Source organism: Nyctereutes procyonoides, unplaced genomic scaffold (assembly GCF_905146905.1).
Source record: "Nyctereutes procyonoides isolate TBG_1078 unplaced genomic scaffold, NYPRO_anot_genome, whole genome shotgun sequence".
Lineage (NCBI taxonomy): Eukaryota > Metazoa > Chordata > Mammalia > Carnivora > Canidae > Nyctereutes > Nyctereutes procyonoides.
In genome coordinates, this window is record NW_026575131.1 from 46525193 (window position 1) to 46549615 (window position 24423).

The 24423-nt window shown below is 43.1% G+C and overlaps 1 protein-coding gene across 1 annotated transcript; it reads right to left on the reverse strand.

Moving 5' to 3' along the window:
• Positions 1–5974: 5974 nt before the first annotated feature.
• Positions 5975–6916, reverse strand: LOC129521618 (olfactory receptor 1361-like). The gene has a single exon (XM_055343250.1). It carries the CDS (start codon positions 6914–6916, stop codon positions 5975–5977), a length of 942 nt encoding a protein of 313 aa, XP_055199225.1.
• Between the last annotated feature and the right edge of the window lie 17507 nt (positions 6917–24423).

A 24423-nucleotide genomic window follows, 5' to 3' on the forward strand; every position in this document is an offset into this window, starting at 1 on the left:
CACTTTCCCTAGCACTGTCCCTCACCCTCTGGCAACCATCAATCAGTCCTCTGAATCTAGGAATTTTTTTCTTTTTTGTTTGTTTTGTTTTAGACTCCACATGTAAGTGAGATCAAACAGTATTTGTTTTTCTTTACCTGACTCATTTCACTCAGCATAATGCCCTCAGGCCATTCATGCTGTCGCAAATGGCAGGATTTCCTTTTTTTTCATGGCCAAATAATTCATCCATCCTGAAGAAATGTATTGCCATCAGTATGACAGGGCTACCTACTAGCAGAACAACCAGGTGAGGAATTAGGACACCCTCACCATGAAGTTTGTCTTTTAGAAAGCTCTGAATAATCTTGGTAACTAACCTCTTGAGAGACCCCCACTTTTCCCTCCCCACTCCCTAATTCCTGCTCTTATGCTTAACTTTAAAGACATTTTTTTTAAGTTTTTAAATGTATTTTTTTTAGTAATCTCTGTACCCAGTATGGGCTCAAACCCACAATTCTGAGATCAAAAGTTGCATACTCCACTGACTGAGTCAGCCAGGTACCTTTACTCTAATGCTTAACTTAGCCAATACAGAGTGAACCCTTGAAACCCTGGACACGTCATCCAAGGACCCTAGTAAATGCATACGCCGAGGTTTGTGCTCTGTCTCCCCACAGCCTTGCTGCACGGCCCCCAGATGTGCTGTGTACCTTCTAGGAAAATCAGTAATAAATATTTTTTCAAAGTTTCCTGGTGTTTGTTACTGAGGTGCATCCCACAGCCATAATAAGAACCAGGAAAGCTGGTTCCACCACGATATTGACTCCGGAGGGGAAATGTCTGTGGGAACTCCCACAAATAACACAGGCCAGGTGAGGGCCTCAGGCGTTCCTAGCCAGAGCATCACTATTAGTAGGCTGAGACCAGCACACCATTCCACTCAAGACCTTTGTTTCAAATGACCTCAAGTAGCAACCATTAACATGATAGACCTGAGTAAATCAAGGAATGCAAAAATTCTGTCCAGGAAAGACCTTTGGGTGTGGTTACTGAACTCAAAGCAAACTTGGAATCCTAAATGTTCTAGAGAATTCCTTGGAAATCAAGAGCCCAGCCTATGCCTTTTTGAGCCTTAAAACAAACCAATTTGCTCTAATTTGCACCAGAAGAATCAATCTATGATGGCTGCAGAGTTTCTAAGAAAGGCATCAACTTCTATGTTGACTTTAAATGTGGTCATGCATTAAAGGCATTCGAATTGCATTAAAGGCATTCGAATTGGCAAAAAAGAAGTCAAACTCTCCCTCTTCGCCGATGACATGATACTCTACATAGAAAACCCAAAAGCCTCCACCCCAAGATTGCTAGAACTCATACAGCAATTTGGCAGTGTAGCAGGATACAAAATCAATGCTCAGAAGTCAGCGACATTTCTATACACTAACAATGAGACTGAAGAAAGAGAAAGTAAGGAGTCAATCCCATTTACAATTGCACCCAATGGCATAAGATACCTAGGAATAAACTTAACCAAAGAGGTAAAGGATCTATACCCTTAAAACTACAGAACACTTCTGAAAGAAATTGAGGAAGACACAAAGAGATGGAAAAATATTCCATGCTCATGGATTGGCAGAATTAATATTGTGAAAATGTCAATGTTACCCAGGGCAATTTACACGTTTAATGCAATCCCTATCAAAATACCATGGACTTTCTTCAGAGAGTTAGAACAAATTATTTTAAGGTTTTTGTGGAATCAGAAAAGACCCTGAATAGCCAGGGGAATTTTAACAAAGAAAACCATATCTGGGGGCATCACAATGCCAGATTTCAGGTTGTACTACAAAGCTGTGTTCATCAAGACAGTGTGGTACTGGCACAAAAACAGACACATTGATCAATGGAACAGAATAGAGAATCCAGAAGTGGACCCTGAACTTTATGGTCAACTAATATTCGATAAAGGAGGAAAGACGATCCACTGGAAGAAAGACAGTCTCTTCAATAAATGGTGCTGGGAAAATTAGACATCCACATGCAGAAGAATGAAACTAGACCACTCTCTTGCACCATACACAAAGATAAACTCAAAATGGATGAAAGATCTAAATGTGAGACAAGATTCCATCCAAATCCTAGAGGAGAACACAGGCAACACCCTTTTTGAACTTGGCCACAGTAACTTCTTGCAAGATACATCCACGAAGGCAAAAGAAACAAAAGCAAAAATGAACTACTGGGACTTCATCAAGATAAGAAGCTTTTGCATAGCAAAGGATACAGTCAACAAAAGTAAAAGACAACCTATAGAATGGGAGAAGATATTTGCAAATGACCTATCAGATAAAGGGCTAGTTTCCAAGATCTATAAAGAACTTATTAAACTCAACAGCAAAGAAACAAACAATCCAATCATGAAATGGGCAAAGGACATGAAGAGAAATCTCACAGAGGAAGACATAGACATGGCCAACAGGCACATGAGAAAATGCTCTGCATCACTTGCCATCAGGGAAATACAAATCAAAACCACAATGAGATACCACCTCACCAGTGTGAATGGGGAAAATTAACAAGGCAGGAAACCACAAATGTTGGAGGGGATGCGGAGAAAAGGGAACCCTCCTGCACTGTTGGTGGGAATGTGAACTGGTGCAGCCACTCTGGAAAACTGCGTGGAGGTTCCTCAAAGAGTTAAAAATAGACCTGCTCTATGACCCAGCAATTGCACTGTTGAGGATTTACCCCAAAGATACAGATGCAATGAAACGCCGGGACACCTGCACCCTGATGTTTATAGCAGCAATGTCCACAGTCGCCAAACTGTGGAAGGAGCCTCGGTGCCCATCGAAAGATGAATGGATAAAGAAGATGTGGTCTATGTATACAATGGAATATTACTCAGCCATTAGAAATGACAAATACCCACCATTTGCCTCAACGTGGATGGAAGTGGAGGGTATTATGCTGAGTGAAGTAAGTCAATTGGAGAAGGACAAACATTATATGTTCTCATTCATTTGGGGAATATAAATAATAGTGAAAGGGAATAGACGGGAAGGGAGAAGAAATGGGTAGGAAATATCAGAAAGGGAGACAGAACATGGAAGACTCTGAACTCTGGGAAACGAACTAGGGGTGGCGGAAGGGGAGGAGGGCGGGGGGTGGGGGTGAATGGGTGACGGGCACTGAGGGGGGCACTGGGTGTTATTCTGTATGTTGGCAAATTGAACACCAATAAAAAATAAATTTATTAGGGGATCCCTGGGTGGCGCAGCGGTTTGGCGCCTGCCTTTGGCTCAGGGCACGATTCTGGAGACCCGGGATCGAATCCCACATCGGGCTCCCGGTGCATGGAGCCTGCTTCTCCCTCTGCCTGTGTCTCTGCCTCTCTCTCTCTCTCTCTCTCTCTCTCTCTCTCTGATGGCTATCATAAATAAATTAAAAAAAAAGAAAAAAGAAAAAAAATAAATTTATTATTAAAAAAATAAATGTGGTCATGGAGGGTAACGGAGAAAGTGAACAAACCCAGAGATCAGAGTGAGCAACAGACAATGGAAACTCCCCCCAGCTAGCCCAAGAACATCTTCAGGTTCACAGGCAGGGAATTCTTAAATAAATCCTGCCCCATGAGACTTGATCATTATAATGGAGTAGCAGGTGGGTCTTACATTGTATATTTGGTGAGGGGAGGCCAGATAAATGGACTTTTAGTTTCCAAATTATTGGATCACTGGGAAACATTCCACTGCGGTGAAGAAGGCTGTGTATCAGCCAGAGATTTTGACTGAGTTGAATGCATCAGTGAGATGGGACTTCAGACTGTCTTCAAGGTGGGGTGTTAAGTAGATTCTCTGGGTGAGGATAAGCCTGCATGCATGTAATTGATGGCTAGAGGGATGGAAAGTGGACTGCTAACTCTGGACAAAAATCTACTCTCTCTCTCTTCTGTAGTAACAGAATCACAGCCTGGCAACCTGTACCACACTTCCTGGCCTCTCTTGCAGCTAGGTGTAGCCTGGCATGGGATGTGAGAAGTATTTGGCCCTTTGAGATTGAGTGTTTGCCTCCCCTGTGCTCTCTGATTCATTTTTTTGGTAATAATATTGTAATAATTATTTCTGGGAAATGGGCCAGAAATGACATGGGGAACTTGCATCTGTGAATGATTTAAAGCAGAGTCACCGACTGACCTAGAACACCAACTGGTACATGAGAGAAAAATGAACTTTTACCTTACTTAAGCCATATTCCTTTCTAGTCCCTTTTTTTTAAGCAAATGTTATGGGTTGAATTACATTCCCTCCTCAAATTTGTATCTTAAGTCCTAATCCCCACTATTTCTGAATTTGAGCTTATTCGGAAATAAGATTGTTGCGTTAAAATGATGATTAAAATGATGTCATACTACACTAGGTTGGGCTCCTAATCCAAAAGAACTGGTGTCTTTATGAAAAGCTGACAATTGGAGATAGACATGCATGCAAGGAGGATGCCACATAGAGATGAAGCATGATGTGCAAGTCTTGGGACACCAAAGCTAGCCAGCAAAGCACCAATTCCCACCAGCTAGGGAGAGTCTCCCTCATAGCCTCAGAAGGAATCAACCTACCAACACCTTGATTTTGAACTTCGGGTCTCCTCCGGAACTGTGGGACAACAAATTTCTGTGTAAGACACCTCGGTTTTGGGTTTTTATTTTGTTTTGTTTTTACAGAATCCCCAGGAAACTAATACAGCACATTCACTATTCATCCTAACAAATACAGAGACTGGTATCTGAAGTGAGATGCTGACATCACAAGAATGAAAAATTAATTGCATGAGCTGAGTGGTCTGGTGGTAAGGATACAAATATTTCATCCCCAGGGGATCCCTGCATGGCTCAGCGGTTTGGTGCCTGCCTTGGGCCCAGGGCATGGTCCTGGAGTCCCAGGATCAAGTCCTGCATCGGGCTTCCTGCATGGAGTCTGCTTCTCTCTCTGCCTGGGTCTTTGCTTCTCTCTCTCTCTCTGTCTCTCTGTCTCTCTCTCTCTGTCTGTCTCTCATGAATAAATAAATAAAATATTTAAAAAAAACAAATATTTTATCCTGGAAAGCTGGAGACCCTTGTATGCCATGAATATCTGGTAATACCATCACTGGTGATAACTTGGGAAGTAGATCCTACATGTTCACTGAGCCCATGTTTCTAGAACTGATTGGAAAGAGCTAGAATATCAGTGTGAGTTGGCTGCTTCTTGCTGCTTGAAGGAAGGAATCACAAGAAAGAGATGATCATACACAAGAACTGGCCACATTTCAAAGTCAGAAACGACACGGGTTGTCCAACAACAAGATTAGAAGAGCCAACAGCTTCCTTTCTTTCAAAATAGTATAAATAAGGATCTTACCTCCTGCCCAAAGCTATTGTTTCAGATGACCATCAACTGAGTGACAAAAAAAAAGGTAATTCAAGGAAGCAAATATTGCAAAATCAATAAACACAAGAACTCTGGCTAGGAAACCCCATCAGATAGGTTGCCTAGCAATGAACTAAGTAGAGACAAGTAGACCAGATGTCTACTCTAAGTTTTTTGAAGGAACTATGCTGTTACAGAAACAAATGGGTTCAGTTTGCAAAATCGTATGACTTTTTGAGCCTCTGCATTTGCATCTTTTTATAATAGCAGATTATTGCCTGAACCTTAACCAAAGTGGGGCTTGTATCCCGGTCTCTCTAGTTTGCTGAGCACTTCCTTTTAATTGTGATGTGTTCTTCAGGCTGCAGTGTGAGTGCTACAAGGTCAGGGATTTTGTTTGTTCCCTGCTGGACCCTCAGCCCTTAGAGAGTGTCTACACTGTAGTAGATGTTCAAGGAATAATTGTTGGAAGAATGAGGCAATAAACAGGAGTGAATAAGAAGGAAACATCTAAGATTGGGACTGTGGAGGGAAATTTCATACAGACAGGCCCTGGATTAGGGCACTCAAACATCCCAGTGCTGTGGTCACTGACTAAAAACTGGCTTCCTGTTGATGAGGGCTCCCAAAGCCCCCTTCATGTCACTGTTGCGTAGGCTGTAGATGAAGGGGTTCAGCATGGGAGTGACCACGGTGTACATCACCGCAGCGGCTGTGTCCTTCTGGGCCGTGTGGGAGGACATTGGGCTGAAATAAACCCCAATGAGTGTCCCGTAGAATAGGGACACCACAGACAGATGAGAGCCACAGGTGGAGAAAGCCTTCTGCTTGCCTCTGGTGGAAGGGATCCTCAGCACCGTGGCAAAGATGCATGTATAGGAGACCAAGATGCCCACAAAGGGTATGATGGTCGGTAGGGCGCCCAAGGTGTATACCATTGCATTATTGAGAAAGATGTCAGAGCAGGCCAACTTCAGCAGAGGGCTGAGGTCACAAAAGAAATGGGGAACCCGGTTGTGGGTGCAGAATGAGAGGCGAGTCAGTAATACGGTGTGGGTTAGGGCATTCCCGAAGGCTGCAGTCCAGGATGCAGCCACCAGGAGTCCACAGAGCTGTGGTGTTACAGATGTGGTATAGTGCAGAGGGTGACAGATGGCCACATAGCGGTCATAGGCCATGGCAGCCAGCAGGAAGCTATCGATGCCAGCAAACCAGATGAAGAAGAACATCTGGGTCAGGCAGCCCGCATAAGGGATCCCTTTGTGTCCTGACACGTGGTTGGCCAGCATCTTGGGAATGGTGGTGGAGGTGAAGCAAATGTCCACAAAGGCCAAGTTAGCCAGGAAGAAGTACATGGGCGTGTGGAGTCGGGGGTCAGTGGCGATAGCCAGGATGATGAGCAGGTTTCCCAGCCCCGTGACCAGGTACATAGTCAGGAAGAGTATGAACAGCAGCTGCTGTTGCTTGGGGTTCTCTGAAAGGCCCAGGAGCAGGAACTCAGTGACTGAGGTGAGATTTGCACCTTCCATGGCCATCCTGGATCAATCAGAAAGGAAACCCAAGGGTTGTCCAGGGTCCTGATATGGACAGCCCTTGCACTGCACCCAAATTTCATCCTCTCTTGTTAGTTCAGACATTCATCAATTCTTCCCACTCTTTCCTGCAACAGGACCCCACCCACTCACCCTCCCACCTGTTTGCTGCAACATTTCCATCAGTGAACACAGCATTCATTCTCCACAACCCACCTGCAGGCTGGCTGGACAGCTGCCACACACTCAGACCATTTCTCACCCTCAATCCCTACACCTCTATGCCGCAGGGTGTCATCTGGGTACAGTAGCAAGCTCCTCCTATACGTGGGGTAATGTGAAATGTGGGCATTAACACCCCCAGGAGTGACTTATTGTCAGCAAACAACATGTCCTTTTTGTGTGGCTCCCTTGGCTTCATCACTCCTCAGTAGGGCCATTCTGGAGTGGTTTTTTTGGGGAGGGATCCGTAGAAGGATCACCCCTCAGCCACTCATCTGAGTCTGCTCATATGTCTCTCACTTTCCCAAAGCTCACTGAATCTCCTGGGATCACCTCCTAAACATACTATCTGTACTCAAGTCCTTGATTCGGACAGGACCTGCTTTGGGGAGAATCCAAAGTAAGACTCAGGACTCCAGAATTTCTTTCATCTTTGAGAGAATCCCTTCTTTATCTCAAATAGCTCTCCAGATTCTGCCCCCTTTCTTTGCTTCCCTGAAACTCAATAATGCTCAAAAATACTGCCTGTCCTTGCATGTCAAGAGCAACCATGACTTGCTATCGCCACTTCATGGCTAGTATGCAGCCAGTATGTGCCAGTACAGCTATCCATTGCTAAAATCTGGAAATATTTGACACAGGCTACACAATACCTTGATAGTGTTTCCAAAGAATAGTAAAATTAATTGACAACACAAATTATAACATAAACTCAATATTTCAAGTTCATTGTGGTTGAAGGTTGGAATGAACTTTGATACACCCGCCACATCTGGAAGTTTTTGTAAAACTTTTGCCTGTTTGGCTATCGTCACTGTGATCAGCTTGGCCTTGTGCTTACAAAGTGTTCTGCCCTATAGCAGGGGGACCAGTTTGTCAGTATTCTCAAAGCTGAGGTTGGCTCTGGTTTTAGATAGTTAAGGTTTTCTTCAGTGTTTACATTTGTGCATTATAATTTTTGCATAAGTGTGCAATGTTTGGATAATGATCAAATCAAGTTTACTATAAAACATTAAAGGAAAGGATCCAGAATGAAAAGGCACAGAGCTTGGATAAGCTTTTTAATGCTCCTATTAAATATCATGAGCAGGGGGCCCTGGGTGCCTCAGTTGGTTAAGTGTCTGCGTTAGGCTTAGATCCTTATCCTGGGGTCCTGGGATAGAGCCCTGTATTGGGCTCCCTATTCAGGGTGGTGTGAGCTTCTCTCTCTCCCTCTGCCCTCCCCTGCTTGCTCTCCCTCTCAAATAAATAATAAATAAAATCTTATGAAAAAATAAGTATCATGAATAGTACTCTGCTGAAATTTGTGGGAGAATAGAGGAGGAATGATATTCATAGTGAATTGAAGCCCTGCAACATCCGATGCAGGAAGAAGTCCTAACAACCTAGAACAGTTTTGCTTCTGTGTAAAGCTCACTGTAAAATGTGACAAGTAATATATATTTTTGGCAAACAATTATTTAACAGTATATTTATGGTAGTTTATAGTAACAGGTGAAAGAAATACTGGATCCAAATACTGCTCACAAGCTGTTCACTGAGATTGGAAATGTTGATACCTAATGATTTCATGTGAATGGCAATCATGCTCAGTTCACTGGGGGTTCAAAGAAAATTTGTAATAGTGAAAGATGAAAGACCAAAAGAATATATGTCACACTAAAAAGCATTAGAATAATAAAAAGTTCCAGGAAAAAATTGTGTTATGTCAAAGTATGCTGGTAAAGCAGACATAAAGCATTTAGAAAACAATATGCCTTTTAACATACTCTGATATATGGTTGAAGTAACTGAGACTTTCTAAATATGAAATAATTGGTAAAACATCAAAAACCATAATATCAATATGGACATGACACCGCCATTCAGACTCATGGATTTGCTTGTGGAAAAACCCATTTCCTGAAAAGAGAAATCAACTTGGTGAACAATTACTCCACTAGGGAAAACCTCAACCATGATCTAGTGTCACTGAGGTTGTTTCAGTAATTTATTTTAAAAAGTGAAGTTCACTGATATAATGTAAGTCCATAATTTGGGGCAAAATATGCAGAATTTTCTGGCTGTTTCAATTTGGTATCATTCAAGTCTCTTTGTTCAGCTTTTTCTGGATGATACAGAAAAGATACAACTAAAACAGAGCACTTTAAATATGCCTCTTAAAACTTCACAAACTGTACCGTGTGTCCATTAAACATACAGAGAATAAATCAATGGCCTGAAGAGCTGGGGATCAAAGTAGTGAAAATTGGAAGTGTATTTGGACACAAATGGACAACCTGAGGAGCTGAGTCTCCAAGGAATAGCCTGGAAGTTGGGTCGGGTCTTGTAAATGTGCCATGTTTCACTTGCTTGTTGATTTGCTGACCATCTATGGGGCATCTTCAATATGGCATTCCCCAAGACATGGATGGGAATTCTGAGATGACAGCAAACACAACCCCTCCTGACCCTGCACATCCACCACAGAAGAGTTCTCTAGAAGGTATATGGTGAGATAGGTTCAAGGACGTTTGGAACGAGTAGTGCTCACCCACACAATAGGGGTGCATACATCCAATGGCACACTCTTACTCAGTGGACATTTTTATAGTCAGAGAAATGGAAGACATGTGGAAAGGCTCTCACCAACCTGGATGAATTTCAAAAGCACGAACAGAAGAACCAAACATAGAAGGAAGTGCATCGAATCATGTTGCTCAGGTAAAGTCTAGAGGCATGCACACAATTCTATGGATCCTTCGTGGATATGTGCCATGTAGTTAAGGTGCAAAAATGTGTATGGGAGTGAACAACACTAGTGATAGGATGTTGGTTCTCTCAGAGTTAGAGGAGGGAGGGAGAGGGAGGAGGGGGTGTGACACAGGCAGTATGGGAACATGGGAACAGAGCGGGGATGTAAACAGACGTTTTACTTCTTAATCTGGATGATTGAATACAAGCCAGACTCCAGCTTGAAGTATGATCTATGTCTTTTGAGTGCCTGCAGTAACACACACACACACACACACACACACACACACACACACGTCCCCACCACCCTCAGGAACTCATAGGAGAGAGAGAGTCCAGATGGGTGGATAAGTAAATGATGGATTCTACCTCATTCCCTGGCCAAGGTCACTGTGTCCCTTGAGGTCCCATCCCAAGGTTGCAGACACACCTCTTGGTGCTCCTGCTTTGCTGAACTTACCCTGGCTCCCAGAGACCCTGTGTCAAGCCCCACCCAGCATCCACCCCCAAATCTTTCTGCCTTCTGTGCCCAGGCTGAGCACTGGCCCTGGTGACCCCCAGGCACCTGGGTCAGAGATGTGGTCGGCGGCCTCCTCTGCTTCCTCCTACGCCCTGCATCCCTGTGGTTCTACCTGAACTTCCTCTTCTTTGTCTCCTCCCAGTCTCCCACCCCAGCCGCAGCTTCTCATCTCACCACTCTTCACTTCGTCCCTGCCCCTCCTCTGGGTGCTTTGAGGCCAGGCTTCTTCTTCTGGTTGAGCCTCCATAATGGCCACCACCACTGTGAAATGACCTGCCTCTCCCTTGCTGAGAAGCCTGCACTGGCTCCCCATCACCTGCTGGCAACAGTTAACATTTCTTACACACCTCCTGCACACTACACACCATGGTAAAGAGTTTGGTGTATTTGTCTTACTTAATCCTCCAGAGAGGCCCTTTTACCTCCACTTCTAAGAGGAGGAAGCCTTGGGAGAACACCAACTACACACCTCGCAGTCTTTCTTGTTCCAAAGCTCTTCAAGCTCTGTTGTGAGGACCCAGAAGCTGGAACCTTTGAGCAGGGCTTACACTCCCAGGACGCTTCCTGTTTTGGTTTGTTTTCATTAGACAGACCGATGAACTGAGCCCAGAGAGGCAAAATCACTTCCCTGAGGTCACAGAGCAGGCCTGGCTGGAGACTCCAGGGCCCCCTGCTTGCTGTTTACTTACCTTGTCTATCTCCCTCTCTTCCTACTCATCTATGAAAACCACCCACCATGGAGATATGTGGCCAAAGGTGAGCCAGCTTTGGCTGAGAGAGCGCTGTGGGCCACATGTGATGTAGAGGCAAGTCTTTGGGCTCGAAGGAGGAAGCTCGAGAACCTGACAGAGCCAGATTTACCCCCTTTATCCCACTCCTCGGACCTAGTCCCTCGTGCCTTGTTAAGGCACCTGCTAATTGTCTGCCCCACACTCTGTCCCTGTTGGCCTACCTCTTTGGGGAGGAGGGCGACCTCAGCTAGCCCTGGGCTTTTCCCTCTATCCCTGTGCTGGGGGTGTCAGGAGCTCTGAATCGCATTGGAGTGACCTTTACTGTAGGGCCCGTGCGCAGTTGATTCCCTGAGCTCTGCTGGAGCTGCCTCACCATTGGGCTATGTCCATGGCCTCCCATTGTGGGCTCAATAGCCTACTGATGATTATTTCTTAATTAAGGTGATATTCATAAGACACAAGATTAACCATTTAAAGGCAAGCACCTCAATGGCATGCAGCATATTCATAATTTAGTGCAGCCACCACCTCTCCCTAGTTCCAGAACATTTTTACCACCACAGAAGGAAGCCCTGTTGTTGTCAGCAGGCATTTCCCCCACCCCTCCCAGTTTTAGGCCACCCCCAGTCTGTTTTCTGCCTATGGATTTATTCATTCTGGCATTTCACAGATATGGAATCATACAGTGTGTGGTCTTTTGTGGTCTTTTGTGTCTGGCTTCTTTCACTTAGCGTGATATTTTCAAGGTTCATCCATAGTGTAGTATGTGTTGGAACTCTGTTCCTTTTTATGGCTTAGTAGTATTCCCTTGTGTTTTTTTTTTTTTTTGAAGATTTTATTTATTTATCCATGAGAGACACAGGGAGAGAGAGAGAGGCAGAGGGAGAAACAGGCTCTATGCAGGGAGCGCGACATGGGACTTGATCCCGGGTCTCCAGGATCATGCCCTGGGCTGAAGTCGGTGCTAAACCACCGAGCCACCTGGGCTGCCCTAGTAGTATTCCCTTGTACAGAAGTGTTTGTCCACTCATCATGGACATTTGGGCTGTTGCCACATTTTGGCTGTTGTGAATCGTGCTGCTAGGAACATCTGTGTACTCGTATCTCTTCGGGAGCCTGTTTAAAGTCTTTTCAGAACATCCCTAGGTGCAGAGTGGCTGAGACATGCAGCAATTCTATGTTTAACCTTTTGAGGAACTGTCGAAGTATTTTCCACCACGGCTCCACCATTTTATCTTCCCCCCAGCAGTGCACAAGGGTTCCAATTTCTCCCCATCTCACCAACGCTTGTTCATCTTTTTTACGATGGCCACTATGTGGTGTGAATTGTTGCCTCACTGTTGCTCTGACTTGCACTTCCTTTCAAGAATAATCAAGTTGAACATCTTTTCACGTTCTAAATACTTTAGAGCTTGCATATCTACTGGTAAAATAGATTCAGGCACATACTCCTGCTGTATGAATATTTATATAAAAGTATTTAAAAGTATTGCACCACTATATAGTGTTATGTTTATAGTTTAGAGTATTCTAAAACACTCCCCCCAGAGAGAACTTAAAAAGAGAAGCTCTTAGGATGAAATTGGCTCTTGGTTACTTCAAATAACACTTCCCCTTTACTTTTATTTTTTAAATATTTTATTTATTTATTCCTGAGAGACACATAGAGAGAGGCAGAGACATAGGCAGAGGGAGAAATAGGCTTCCCACAGGGAGCCTGATGGGGACTCGATCCCAGGACTCTGGGATTAAGACCATAGCCAAAGGCAGACGCTCAAACACTGAGCACACAGGTGCCCCTCTTCCCTTTTTTCTTCTTAAATGCTCTTTATTTTGAAACAATTTTAGACACATAAAAGTCACAAACATTGGTGAAAGGATCCTTCACTTCAGTCTTTACTCAGATGCTCCCAATAAAAGCATTTTATAATTGTATATAAAACATATTAAAATATAATTATATATTACATTAGATATATAATTATAGATTTATATGTATTAAAAGTACATAATCATGGTACATTTATAAAAATGAGGACATTGAAGTAGCACGATACTGTTAGCCACATATCTTTATTTGGGTGGGGGGAATTCTCCACTGTTTATATGCACTCAATTTTTGAAATGCTTTATGAAATTTTGTCAATTGTATGGATTCATGTAATTATCACCATAGTCAGGAATCCAAAATGTTGCATCATCCCAAAGAATCTCCCCCGTGCCTCCCTTTGTAGGCAACACTCTCCTCTCTAACCTTTGGCAACTATAATCTGGTCAGTAAAGTAATTCTGATGTTTCAAGAAAGTCATGTGTATACAGCATGTGTCCTTTTGAGATTGGCATATCTTTTACTCAGCAGAATACCCTTGAGAACCACCCAGGTTGTCACTTGTATACTTAGTCCATTCCAGGGATGCCTCGATGGCTCTGTTGGTTACTGTCTGTCTTCTGCTCAGGTCGTGATCCTAGGGTCCTGGGATCAAGCCCAGCTACAGGTCCTTACTCAGCTGGGAGCCTGCTCCTCCCTCTCCTTCTGACCATCCACTAATCTGCTCTTGCTCATCCTCTCAAATGAATAGTGGAGAAATCTTTTTTAAAAATCAGCCTACTCCTTTTCATTGCTGAGTAGTGTTCCGTCCTATGGCTGGACCACTGTTTGGTTAGACATTCACCAGTAGAAGAACGTTTAGGACTTTCAGCTTCTGGTTAGAGCAAATAAAATTGATATGGATATTCATGTACATAAATCTTTGTGTTTCTTGAGGGTAAAACTCAGGAGTGAGACTGCTGGGTTATATGATAAGTGTAAGTTTAACTTGATAAGACACTGTCAAACTATTTTTGAGAGTGGCCGCACCGTTTTGCGTCCCCACCAGTAATGTATGTAAGTCCTGGTTGGCAGCACTTGGTATTGTGGATACTTTTTTTAAAAAAATAAATTTATTTTTTTAGTGGTGTTCAATTTGCCAACATATAGAACAACACCCAGTCAACATATAGATACTTTTTATTTTTAAAGATTTTATTTTACATATTCATGAGAGACACACACACACACAGAGAGAGAGAGAGAGAGGCAGAGACACAGGCAGAGGGAGAAGCAGGCTCCCTGCAGGAGCCGGATTTGGGACTTGATCTCGTAGCCCTGGGATCATGACCAGAGTCACCCAGGCGTCCCAGTATTGTCGGTATTTTAATTTTAGCCATTCTGATAGGTGTGTCATGGTATCTCCTTCATAGCTTTAATTTGCATTTCCCTAACGGCTAACGATGTTGAACATCTGTTCACCTGCGTCTTTATCATCTGTATATCCACTTTGGTGAAGTGTTCATGTACGCGAGTCTTCTGTCCATTCTCTAATTACTATTACCTTAAAAGTATTTGGAAGGTAAAAATTAATGTACATAAAGTCCTGAGATCTCCCTACATGCAGGGCCACTTCAGAGATAACTCCCCAGTGTGGAGCATGTTCCTGAGCACCATTGTCACTGCTGCCTGTGTGAATGGCGCCCCCTGAGGTTGGTGTGGTGTGCACAACGTGCTCCACTGTTCCTGGTAGCCTGATTCTCACTGGAGCCACTTGCCTGCCCCACACTGACAATAGCTGATGCTCATCTATTGTTTTGGGGTGGGATGTAGTCCCTCACTTCCCTCACTTCCTTGGTAACAGCATCCCTTACAACCTTACTCCAGTGGACCTTGCCAGTGTCCTCTATAGCCAGTTCTTTACTCTATCCTAAAATCATGCTTTCTCAAGCCTTAGGGCCATTGCATACGTGGTCTCTCAGCTGGAAAGCCACCATGGACTAACGAATCTTTATACTCTGCTCTCCATGCCATGTTCAAGCCTCTTTTCTAGGATATTTTCCCTTTGCTGCTCATCAGAGATACCTGGTAATAAACCTAACCAAAGAGGTAAGGGATCTATACTCTTAAAACTACAGAACACTTCTGAAAGAAAATGAGGAAGACACAAAGAAATGGAAAAATATTCCACGCTCATGGATTGGAAGAGTTTATATTGTGCAAATGCCAAGGCTACCCAGGGAAATTTACACATTTAATGCAATCCCTATCAAAATACCATGGACTTTCTTCAGACAGTTGGAACAAATCATCTTAAGATTTGTGTGGAATCAGAAAAGGCCCCGAATAGCCAGGGGAATATTGAAAAGGAAAACCAGAGCTGGGGGCATCACAATGCCAGATTTCAGGTTGTCCTACAAAGCTGTGGTCATCAAGACAGTGTGGTACTGGCACAGAAACAGACACATAGATCAATGGAACATAATAGAGAATCCATAAATGGACCCTCAGCTTTATGGTCAACTAATATTTGACAAAGCAGGAAAGACTATCCACTGGAAAAAGGACAGTCTCTTCAATAAATGGTGCCGGGAAAATTGGACATCCACATGCAGAAGAATGAAACTAGACCATGCTTTTACACCATACACAAAGATAAACTCAAAATAGATGAAAGATCTAAATATGAGACAAGATTCCATCAAAATCCTAGAGGAGAACACAGGAAACACCATTTTTGAACTTGGCCACAGCAACCTAACTTCTTGCAAGATACATTTATGAAGGCAAGGGAAACAAAAGCAAAAATGAATTATTGGAAGTTAATCAAGATAAAAAGCTTCTGCACAGCCAAAGAAACAGTCAGCAAAACTAAAAGACAACCTACAGAATGGGAGAAGATATTTGCAAGTGACCTATCAGATAAAGGACTAGTATCCAAGATCTATAAAGAACTTATGAAACTCAACGGCAAAGAAACAAACAATCCAATCATGAAATGGCAAAAGACATGAAGAGAAATCTCACAGAGGAAGACATAGACATGGCCAACATGCACATGAGAAAATGCTCCGCATCACTTGCCATCAGGGAAATACAAATCAAAACTACAACGAGATACCACCTCACACCAGTGAGAATGGGGGAAATTAACAAGGCAGGAAACAACAAATGTTGGAGAGGATGTGGAGAAAAGGGAACACTCTTACACTGTTGGTGGGAATGTGATCTGGTGCAGCCACTCTGGAAAACTGTGTGGAGGTTCCTCAAAGAGTTAAAAATAGATCTGCCCTACGACCCAGCAATTGCACTGCTGGGGATTTACCCCAAAGATTCAGATGCAATGAAACGCCGGGACACCTGCGCCCCGATGTTTCTAGCAGCAATGTCCACAATAGCCAAACTGTGGAAGGAGCCTCGGTGTCCATCTAACGATGAATGGATAAGGAAGATGTGGTTTATGTATACAATGGAATATTACTCAGCCATTAGAAACGACAAATACCCACCATTTGCTTCGATGTGGATGGAACTGGAGGGGATTATGCTGAGTGAAGTAAGTCAATCAGAGAAGGACAAACATCATATGGTCTCATTCATTTGGGGAATATAAAAAATAGTGAAAGGGAATAAAGGGTAAAGGAGAGAAAATGAATGAAAATATCAGTGAGGATGACAGAACATGAGAGACTCCTAACTCTGGGAAACCAACAAAGGGTAGTGGAAAGGGAAGTGGGTGGGGAGTTGGGGTGACAGGCACTGAGAAGGGCACTTGACGGATGAGCACTGGGTGATATGTTACATGCTGGCAAATTGAACTCCAATAAAAAAAAAAAAAACAACTTTAAAAAAGAAGACCAGACAAGAGCAAGTTTATCATTCTCATGCAGCTGTTTGGTCATTTCTTTCTTTCTTTCCTTCCTTCCTTCCTTCCTTCCTTCCTTCCTTCCTTCCTTCCTTCCTTCCTTATTACTGAGCACCTACTATGTGTCAAAGCCCTGGGCCAGAGGAGGAAAGACAGCTTCTTTGCTCCTCATCAGTTCACCCTTGAATGGAGAAGACAGACAGAAATCCAATAATTGCACAAATGATAAGTTTATGGATATGATATGACATGGTCTACAAAGCATGTGATGCTAGTGTGAGGGCAATGGTAGCCTGAGTTGGGGTTAAAGAAAGCTTCCCCGGGGACGTGGCCTCAGCTGAGATAGGAAGGAAGAAAGGGAGTGGAGTTGGCCAATGTAGGGAGGGAAAAGTGACTGAGTCCACAGGAACAGCTGGTGTGAAGGCAAGAGGCTGGACAGGACTTCCCTGGGCACCTGCACTCTCAGAGGTCCTATCCTGCCTCATAGCAAACATTGTAACAAGCCACTCACAGTAAGTGTATTTCTTCCTATGTTAAAAAAAAGAAAGTATAGAAAATCACTCTGCTTTTGAAATTATTTAGGTGTCTTGAAAATTATTGCACGTTTTGCTGATTTGGGGTCTATGGGGATTCTTGCAAATGGAGAACAACTAACCCAGAGATCACTTCTAAATGTAATGACACTTGGGGGGGGAATGCTAAGGTTAATAATGAATGAAGTCGATATTTTGCTGGTTTAAGAAGACATTCATTTTCTCCAAGTGTTTATTACACTTGATCTTAGCCAAAAGGCCGAGAAGCGATTCTCCAAGTGTTTATTTTGATTTTTGCAGCCTTGCGTATATGTTTTCAAACATCAGAGTGTGTGAGTTTTAATGTTTTCTTCCAGGTCTTGAACGTTTTCAGACTTGTAGAAAAACTTCTGGCACATCGACGAACTGGCGTCCCCGATCGTCCATAAGGGGAAGTGCATCCTGCGAGGGCACCGGGTTAGGCCCAAGTCAGCCCTAGGGATGCTGGGTGGTTCAATGGTGGAGCCTCTGTCTTTGGCTCAGGGTGTGATCCTGGATGCCCAGGATCGAGTCCCATATCAGGTTCCCCTCAGGGAGCCTGCTTCTCCCTCTGCCTGTGTCTCTGCCTCTCTCTTTGTGTGTCTCTCATGAATAAGTAAATAAAATCTTAAAAAAAAAAAGTCAACCCTCAAGCCACTGATGGCCTCCCAGTTCCACAAACCCTTCTCTCTTGGTTGTCCCTGCTCCATGAAACAAAAACTCCAGCTAGAAAGAAGGGTCTTTCTTCCATACACATTCTTGTCGTGCCTCTCTGCTTTTGCAAATTACGTTCTCTATCCATTTTTTTTACTTATTTATTTCTAGTTTGAGGAATCATTGGCATATGACAAATGACAATATTTAGAGTGCACAATTTGATAAATTCTTTCATGTGTATATATGTATGCTCTTAAATAATTTATAATAATAATTTTAAATATATAAAATACAAATAATATAAAATTAAAATAATAATTTCAAACTCACAGAAGAGTTGCAAGAATATTACAAAGAATTCTTTCATGTCCTTCTACTTTGACCAATTGTTCACCTTTATTTTTTGCATTTGTTTTATAGCTCCATCTCTGAATAGAAATGTACTTTTTCCCTGAACCACTTGAGGGTAACTTGCAGATATCCTGCCCTTCTATCCTTAAATAGTTTATATGCATTTCCTAAGAACACAGCATTCTCTTATGTAACCACAGCAAATTTATGCAATTCAAGAAATTCATCACTGACACATTTCATTATCTAATAGCTAGTCTGCATTCCGATGTCTCTAATTGTCCCTGCATGACTACGATTTATAGTAGTTTTCTCCTCTGAACCAGCCTCCAGAAGGTAGAAATGGGATCAGATGCATCTATTACTAGTCCAGGATCTAGCATTCATGTCTAGTTATCATGTTTCCTTTGTCTCCTTACACAAAGGCTAGCCTCTCAGCTTTTCTTGCTCTTTCATGACATTTAAAAACATATTTAATTTTTTATTATAAAATTTCCTAATGGATATAAACTTTGAGAAAGCTTTACGACAAACTCTGATATGCCAGTCACCTAGGTTCCATGGTTCCCAAAGTTGCAACATTGGCGTGTGTGAAGAACCCAGGTGGATTTTTATGTAGACTCTATCTCCATGTGGGTTACCAGATGTTTCTTCATGATTAGACTCAAGTTGTATGGTTTAGCAGGAAACAGTCCTCTTAGCGCATCATTTTAGGAAGTGCACGATGCTGTTTCTTTCTCCCTCTCTCGGGACCCAGAAGTCTCATGTTCAGATGTTTCTGGGGAGGCCAACGGATGAGGTGTCCTGAGGAAGAGGTAACAAAGGCTGCTTGGGCAGGTGGTTTTGTGGGCAGAGGGTGTATGGGCTGCAATGTGCCAGGGTCAGAGAGGGTGTGGTGCTTCCCAGGGCTTGAGGAGGGACATAGTCCCGTTCCCTTCTCACATTCCCCTGTTTCTCTGGGTTGGTGCCTCCTCACTTTCTAGCTGGCTTCCAATGAGCTTCTTCTACCCTGAGTGCCTCAGAAGGCTCAGAAGAGAAGGTTAGAGGGAGGTAGATTCAGAGACAAGTGGCTGTCATAATGCTGGCAGTTCTCTTGGTTGCATCAGCAGGCCTCCTTTGGTTGCTATTTTCTGGACTTGGATGAAACCCTCTCTGGCCTCATGGGCTCCTCTGCCTGCCACCCGACTCTCTTCCTTTCCCAGTGAGTCTGCATGCACAGCCTCCACTTTCTCATTCAATCATCAAACACTTACTGAGCATCTCATCTTGGGGGTACTCCTAAACTGTGACCAGACGTTCTGATGATCAGCGTAAGCCCCCCTCCTCTGCCTTACCTGCAGCAGAGATGTGAAGAAACAATATGGTAGACAGGGGAACCCAGATGGCACATGAGAAAATACAAGGATCCTCAACCTACCAATAATGTGGAGCTGGAAGCCACTACGACATCCCCTCTCACCCTCATCACCCCAGGTGAACGTAGATCTAGCAACAAAAAGACTTTTTCAGGATGTAGAATAAAGAAACCCTTATGCACAGCTAGCAGAGAGCAAATTGGTAAGATCACTTAGGAGAATAAGTTGACGATGTCTGGAAAGGTTGATAACGCACATGTTCTAAAATTTAGTAATTCTTAGCTTTATAGCTACAGAGATATAGGACATATAGATGAGCCCTATGGGAAGCGTAGGGTATATGCTTCCGTGTGAGCACATGAGAAAGTGTGATCAGGAATGTACGTGGTGGGTAAGCAAAATATGGTGCATCCATACAGTGGAATATTACACGGCCCTACAAAGGAAGGGCATTCTGACCCAGGCCACAACATGAATGAAACTTGAAGACGTTATGCTAAACGCAATAAGCCAGGCACAAAAGGACAAATACTGTAGGATTTCACTCATGTAAAGTCCCTAGAGGAGTCAAAGTCAGAGACAGGAAATAGATGGTGAGAGTGAGGGTATGAGGAGTCAGTGTTTAATGGGGACAGATTTGCAGTTTTACAAGATGTAGAGAGTTCTGGATATGGATAGTGGTGAAGGTCATACAATAGTGTAAATGTATTTAATGCCTCTGAACTGGACACTTAAAAGTGGTTAAGATGCCGTGTGTATTTTACCACAATACGAAATTTGGAAAACAAATTACGAACAACACTTCTCATAGTAAGGGAAAATTGGAAAATACTTAGACGTCCATCACCAGCAACATGGACAAAGACAGGAGGGTATATTTCTACCATAAAATATCATATCACTCTGGAAGCAATAAAGCAAGAGGCGCATGTATTGACAGATAGGAATCAATCATTTTTCCAAGATTTCATTTATTTATTTGAGAGAGAAAAGAGAGAGAGGACAGAGAGAGAACGAGTGGAGGGAGGGGCAGAGGGAGAAGCAGACTCCTCAAGGAGCAGAGAGCCCAACGCAGGACTTCATCCCAGGACCCTGAGGTCATGACTTGAGCCAAAGGCAGACGCTAAACCGACTAAGCCACCCAGGTGCCCCAACAGATATGGATCTTAAAAATATGATTCTAAACAAAATCCAGCAAGATGCAGAAGGATGTGTAGAGTGACTTTATTTACATAAAAATTTAAAAACTCATAAGGACATGAAAAATGCTGTATTTAGAATAGTGGTCACAGTAGAGGAGAGAAATAGTGGGACAGGAGAAGGTTCACACGGAGTTTCAATTGTCAGTGTGATGCTTTATTTCTTAAGGTAGGTGATATTTGTTGTATTATAAACAATACTTTAAATTTTTTTCTTTTGACCTTTATTACTACTTTTTTGAGGTATACCTTGTGTAGTAAATGATGTATATGTGAATGTAGAGTTTGAGGAGTTTGGACAATATGTATGGCCTGTAAAGCTATTACCACAATCAAGATACTGAACATTTTTGGAATGCCTGAAATCCAAACACTTCTCTTTTTCTCTCCCTCTCTGTGTCTGTCTCTGTCTCTCTTTGTTTCTGCCTCTCACTCTCTCTCTCTGTATCTCTGTCTCAGTTTCTGTGTGTCTCTGCATCTGTGTCTCTCTGTCTCCATTTCTCTCCCTGTCTCTGTATCTGTACTGGTCTCTGTCTCTGCCTGTCTCTCTCATACACTCTTGATAAGGTTTCTGGTTCCTGTGCTCCATTCCTAAAGAAGAATGTGGGAACGAGTAGAGTAGACCCACTGGCCTGTATCTTGGTTCTGTTCCCAATGCTCAGGGTGATGTCACCCTTTGGGGATTCCCTGGTGGATATCCTCCAGGACTTCCAGCCTCCCTGATATTCCTCCCATCCCCAAGGCAGAGCCTGGGAGCTGTCCACCCCTCCCCTTAACCTCCTCACATCAATGGCCAATAGGTCACCACCTCCTGCTGCTCTTTCCTCCTAAAATGTCCCTCCTTCCTGTCCCCTACTCTCCTCTCCAGTCCCCTGCTTATCTGCTCTCTCAACTAGTCTGTGCCCTCATCAGCCACTCTTATGTCTCCTCTTTCTCTCCTGTCTCCTGGACAATCTCTAAAGTAACCTTGTAACCAAGTCCAAGCTCCCTGCAGGACAGGGCAGTAAATGGAGAGGCAAGATGTTGGGGTAGGAAAGTGACTTTATTTATTAAACCAGGAACCTGAGGATGGTAGACTACTGTCCCAAAGAGCCATCTCCCTGGACACGAAATTTGAGCTTCTTTTATGTTAGCAAAAGGAGGAAACAGGAGGATGTTGGAGTTGAAAGTTGACTGACATCCCAGGAAGGTTATGAGATTTCTTTCTTCTTGGTCAATAGATCCTTGCATACAGGAATCTGGTCACGTTGTTCCCGAAAATAGCAAATCTAGCACAGTCATTTTTGTACATCCTTTCTTATCTCCTCAGGTGAGGTAGGTTTGGGATAAAAAAAGCAGTTTTTGCACATCTTAGCTACAAGCAAAATTCCTTTGATGATTAACATGCCTACACGCAGGGCTCATCAGAAGCTTCTCAGTTACAGGTCATAGCAGCAAGGGAAACAGAAGCAATATGGAGCTGGACATTCTCCGTTTCTCCCTCACCCTCCTTCTTGCTGGCAACCTTGCAAATAGCTCTTCCTACTGACAGCTCACCTGTACGGAGGGCTCACTATGTGAGTGATTCTACGCACATGACTGTATCTGATTCTCAAGGCACCTACTGCTACTCCTCTTCTCTAGGAGGAAGACTTTGAGGTGCCAGGTCAAATGGCTCAGATCTACTTGCTTCCAAGGCCCACTTCTAGAAACCAACACAACATAGACATTAGCATGGCTTACACACATAAAGACTTTCTGGTCCCATTCATACAATTTGAAGACTAACTAGTCAAAACTCAGAGAGTGAAAGTCACTTGCCCAAGGTCACATAATGGGTCTGACTATCTCCAGAACTCATGCTCTTTCTTTCTGTTCTCAGTTGTTCTGCTTCTCTCTGCGCTTACCTGGCAGATGAGCTGTGACATCAGGCATTAAGCCCAGGGCAGGCCATATACCTCTGCCTTCTGGATTTGGAGGTATCTATTAAGTGGTGAGCTAGATTGCATGGAGAATGGGGTCTGGGGCTATAAGTGATAGGGAGGTGGTCTTCAATCCCTTGGGAAGGGGCTTTAGTGCTCATACTCCGATTCCATTACCCTGGGCTGAGACTGAGTGCTTTGTTAGGAACCCAGATGCCAAATAATTGTCTGCCTTAAATGGAACCCCTGCTAGAAGTGGCCTCTTGGGGAAAGTGAACAATACTCATCATTTCTTTCTTTTTGTCCTGTGGATTCTTTTCAAGAAACTTTCTTTTTTTTTCCTTAAAGATTTATTTATTTATTTGTTCATGAGAGAGAGAGAGAGAGAGAGAGAGAAAGAGAGAGAGAGAGAGAGAGGCAGAGACACAGGCAGAGGGAGAAGCAGGCTCCATGCTGGGAGCCCAATGTGGGACTTGATCCCGGGACTCTAGGATGGCGCTCTAGGCCAAAGGCAGGCGCCAAACCACTCAGCCACCCAGAGATCCCCTCAAGAAACTTTCTTTAAGCCACTTGTCCATTATGTGAAGGGTGGTTTAGTGAAATCTCAATTCAAGTCATTCATACACTTTACCAAGCACGCAATCTCCTATAACACAAATTAAGACATATATATTTGAAATAGATATTTATGTATAAACATATATGTATTTTTTCTTTAAAAAAGGAAATGATCTCTTGAGGAAAAAGTGGACATTTCTCTCTTGAAATCATTTTGTTGAGCATATTGCCTATTTAACCCTTAACTGGATACTTTGAGTATCAATAGACTTTCTCATTAAGCTAAAAAGAAAAAAAAAGTTAAAAAGCAAAGACATAAATGACTTCCACTGGATTTTTTAAACATGAGAATGAGTCTTTATTATTAAAGTGAATTTTTTGTTTTTTTTTTTTTGTTCAACTTATTTCAAAATAGTTACAGATACACACGTTTCAAAAATAGTACATAGAATTCTGCATACCTTCCACTGAATTTCATCCAGCAGTACATCGTATATGTGTATAGTTCATTATCAAAGTCAAGAAATTCACATTAGTACAATGTGTCTATATAGTTGTATGCAATTTTATCACAAGGATGGATCATAGAAATGGAATCACATAGTATGTAATCTTTTATGATTGGCTTTTTTTTCCCCATTCAGCACAGTGCTCTGGAGATCCATTCAAGTTGTTGTTTTTATTACTGAGTATGCCATGGGCTAAATTGTGTCCCTCACTCCAAATTCATATGTTGTGTTCTAACTTCTAGTACCTCAGAATATGACCTTTTTTCTGTTTGGAGATAAAGAGATAAGTAAGTTTAAAATGAATTCATCAGGGTTGGACTTAATCCCATATGATTGGTGTCCCTATAAGAAAAGGACTTTTTGGGGATCCCTGAGTGGCTCAGCGGTTTGGCACCTGCCTTTGGCCCAGGGCACGATCCTGGAGTCCCGGGATCGAGTCCCACGTTGGGCTCCTGGCATGGAGCCTGCTTCTCCCTCCTCCTGTGTCTCTGCCTCTCTCTCTCTCTCTCTCTCTCTCTCTCTTTCTCTCTGTCTATCAGAAATAA

Excerpts from the sequence above, each read along its gene's own strand:
- LOC129521618 (XM_055343250.1), bottom strand. The coding sequence starts at position 6,916 with ATGGAAGGTGCAAATCTCACCTCAGTCACTGAGTTCCTGCTCCTGGGC.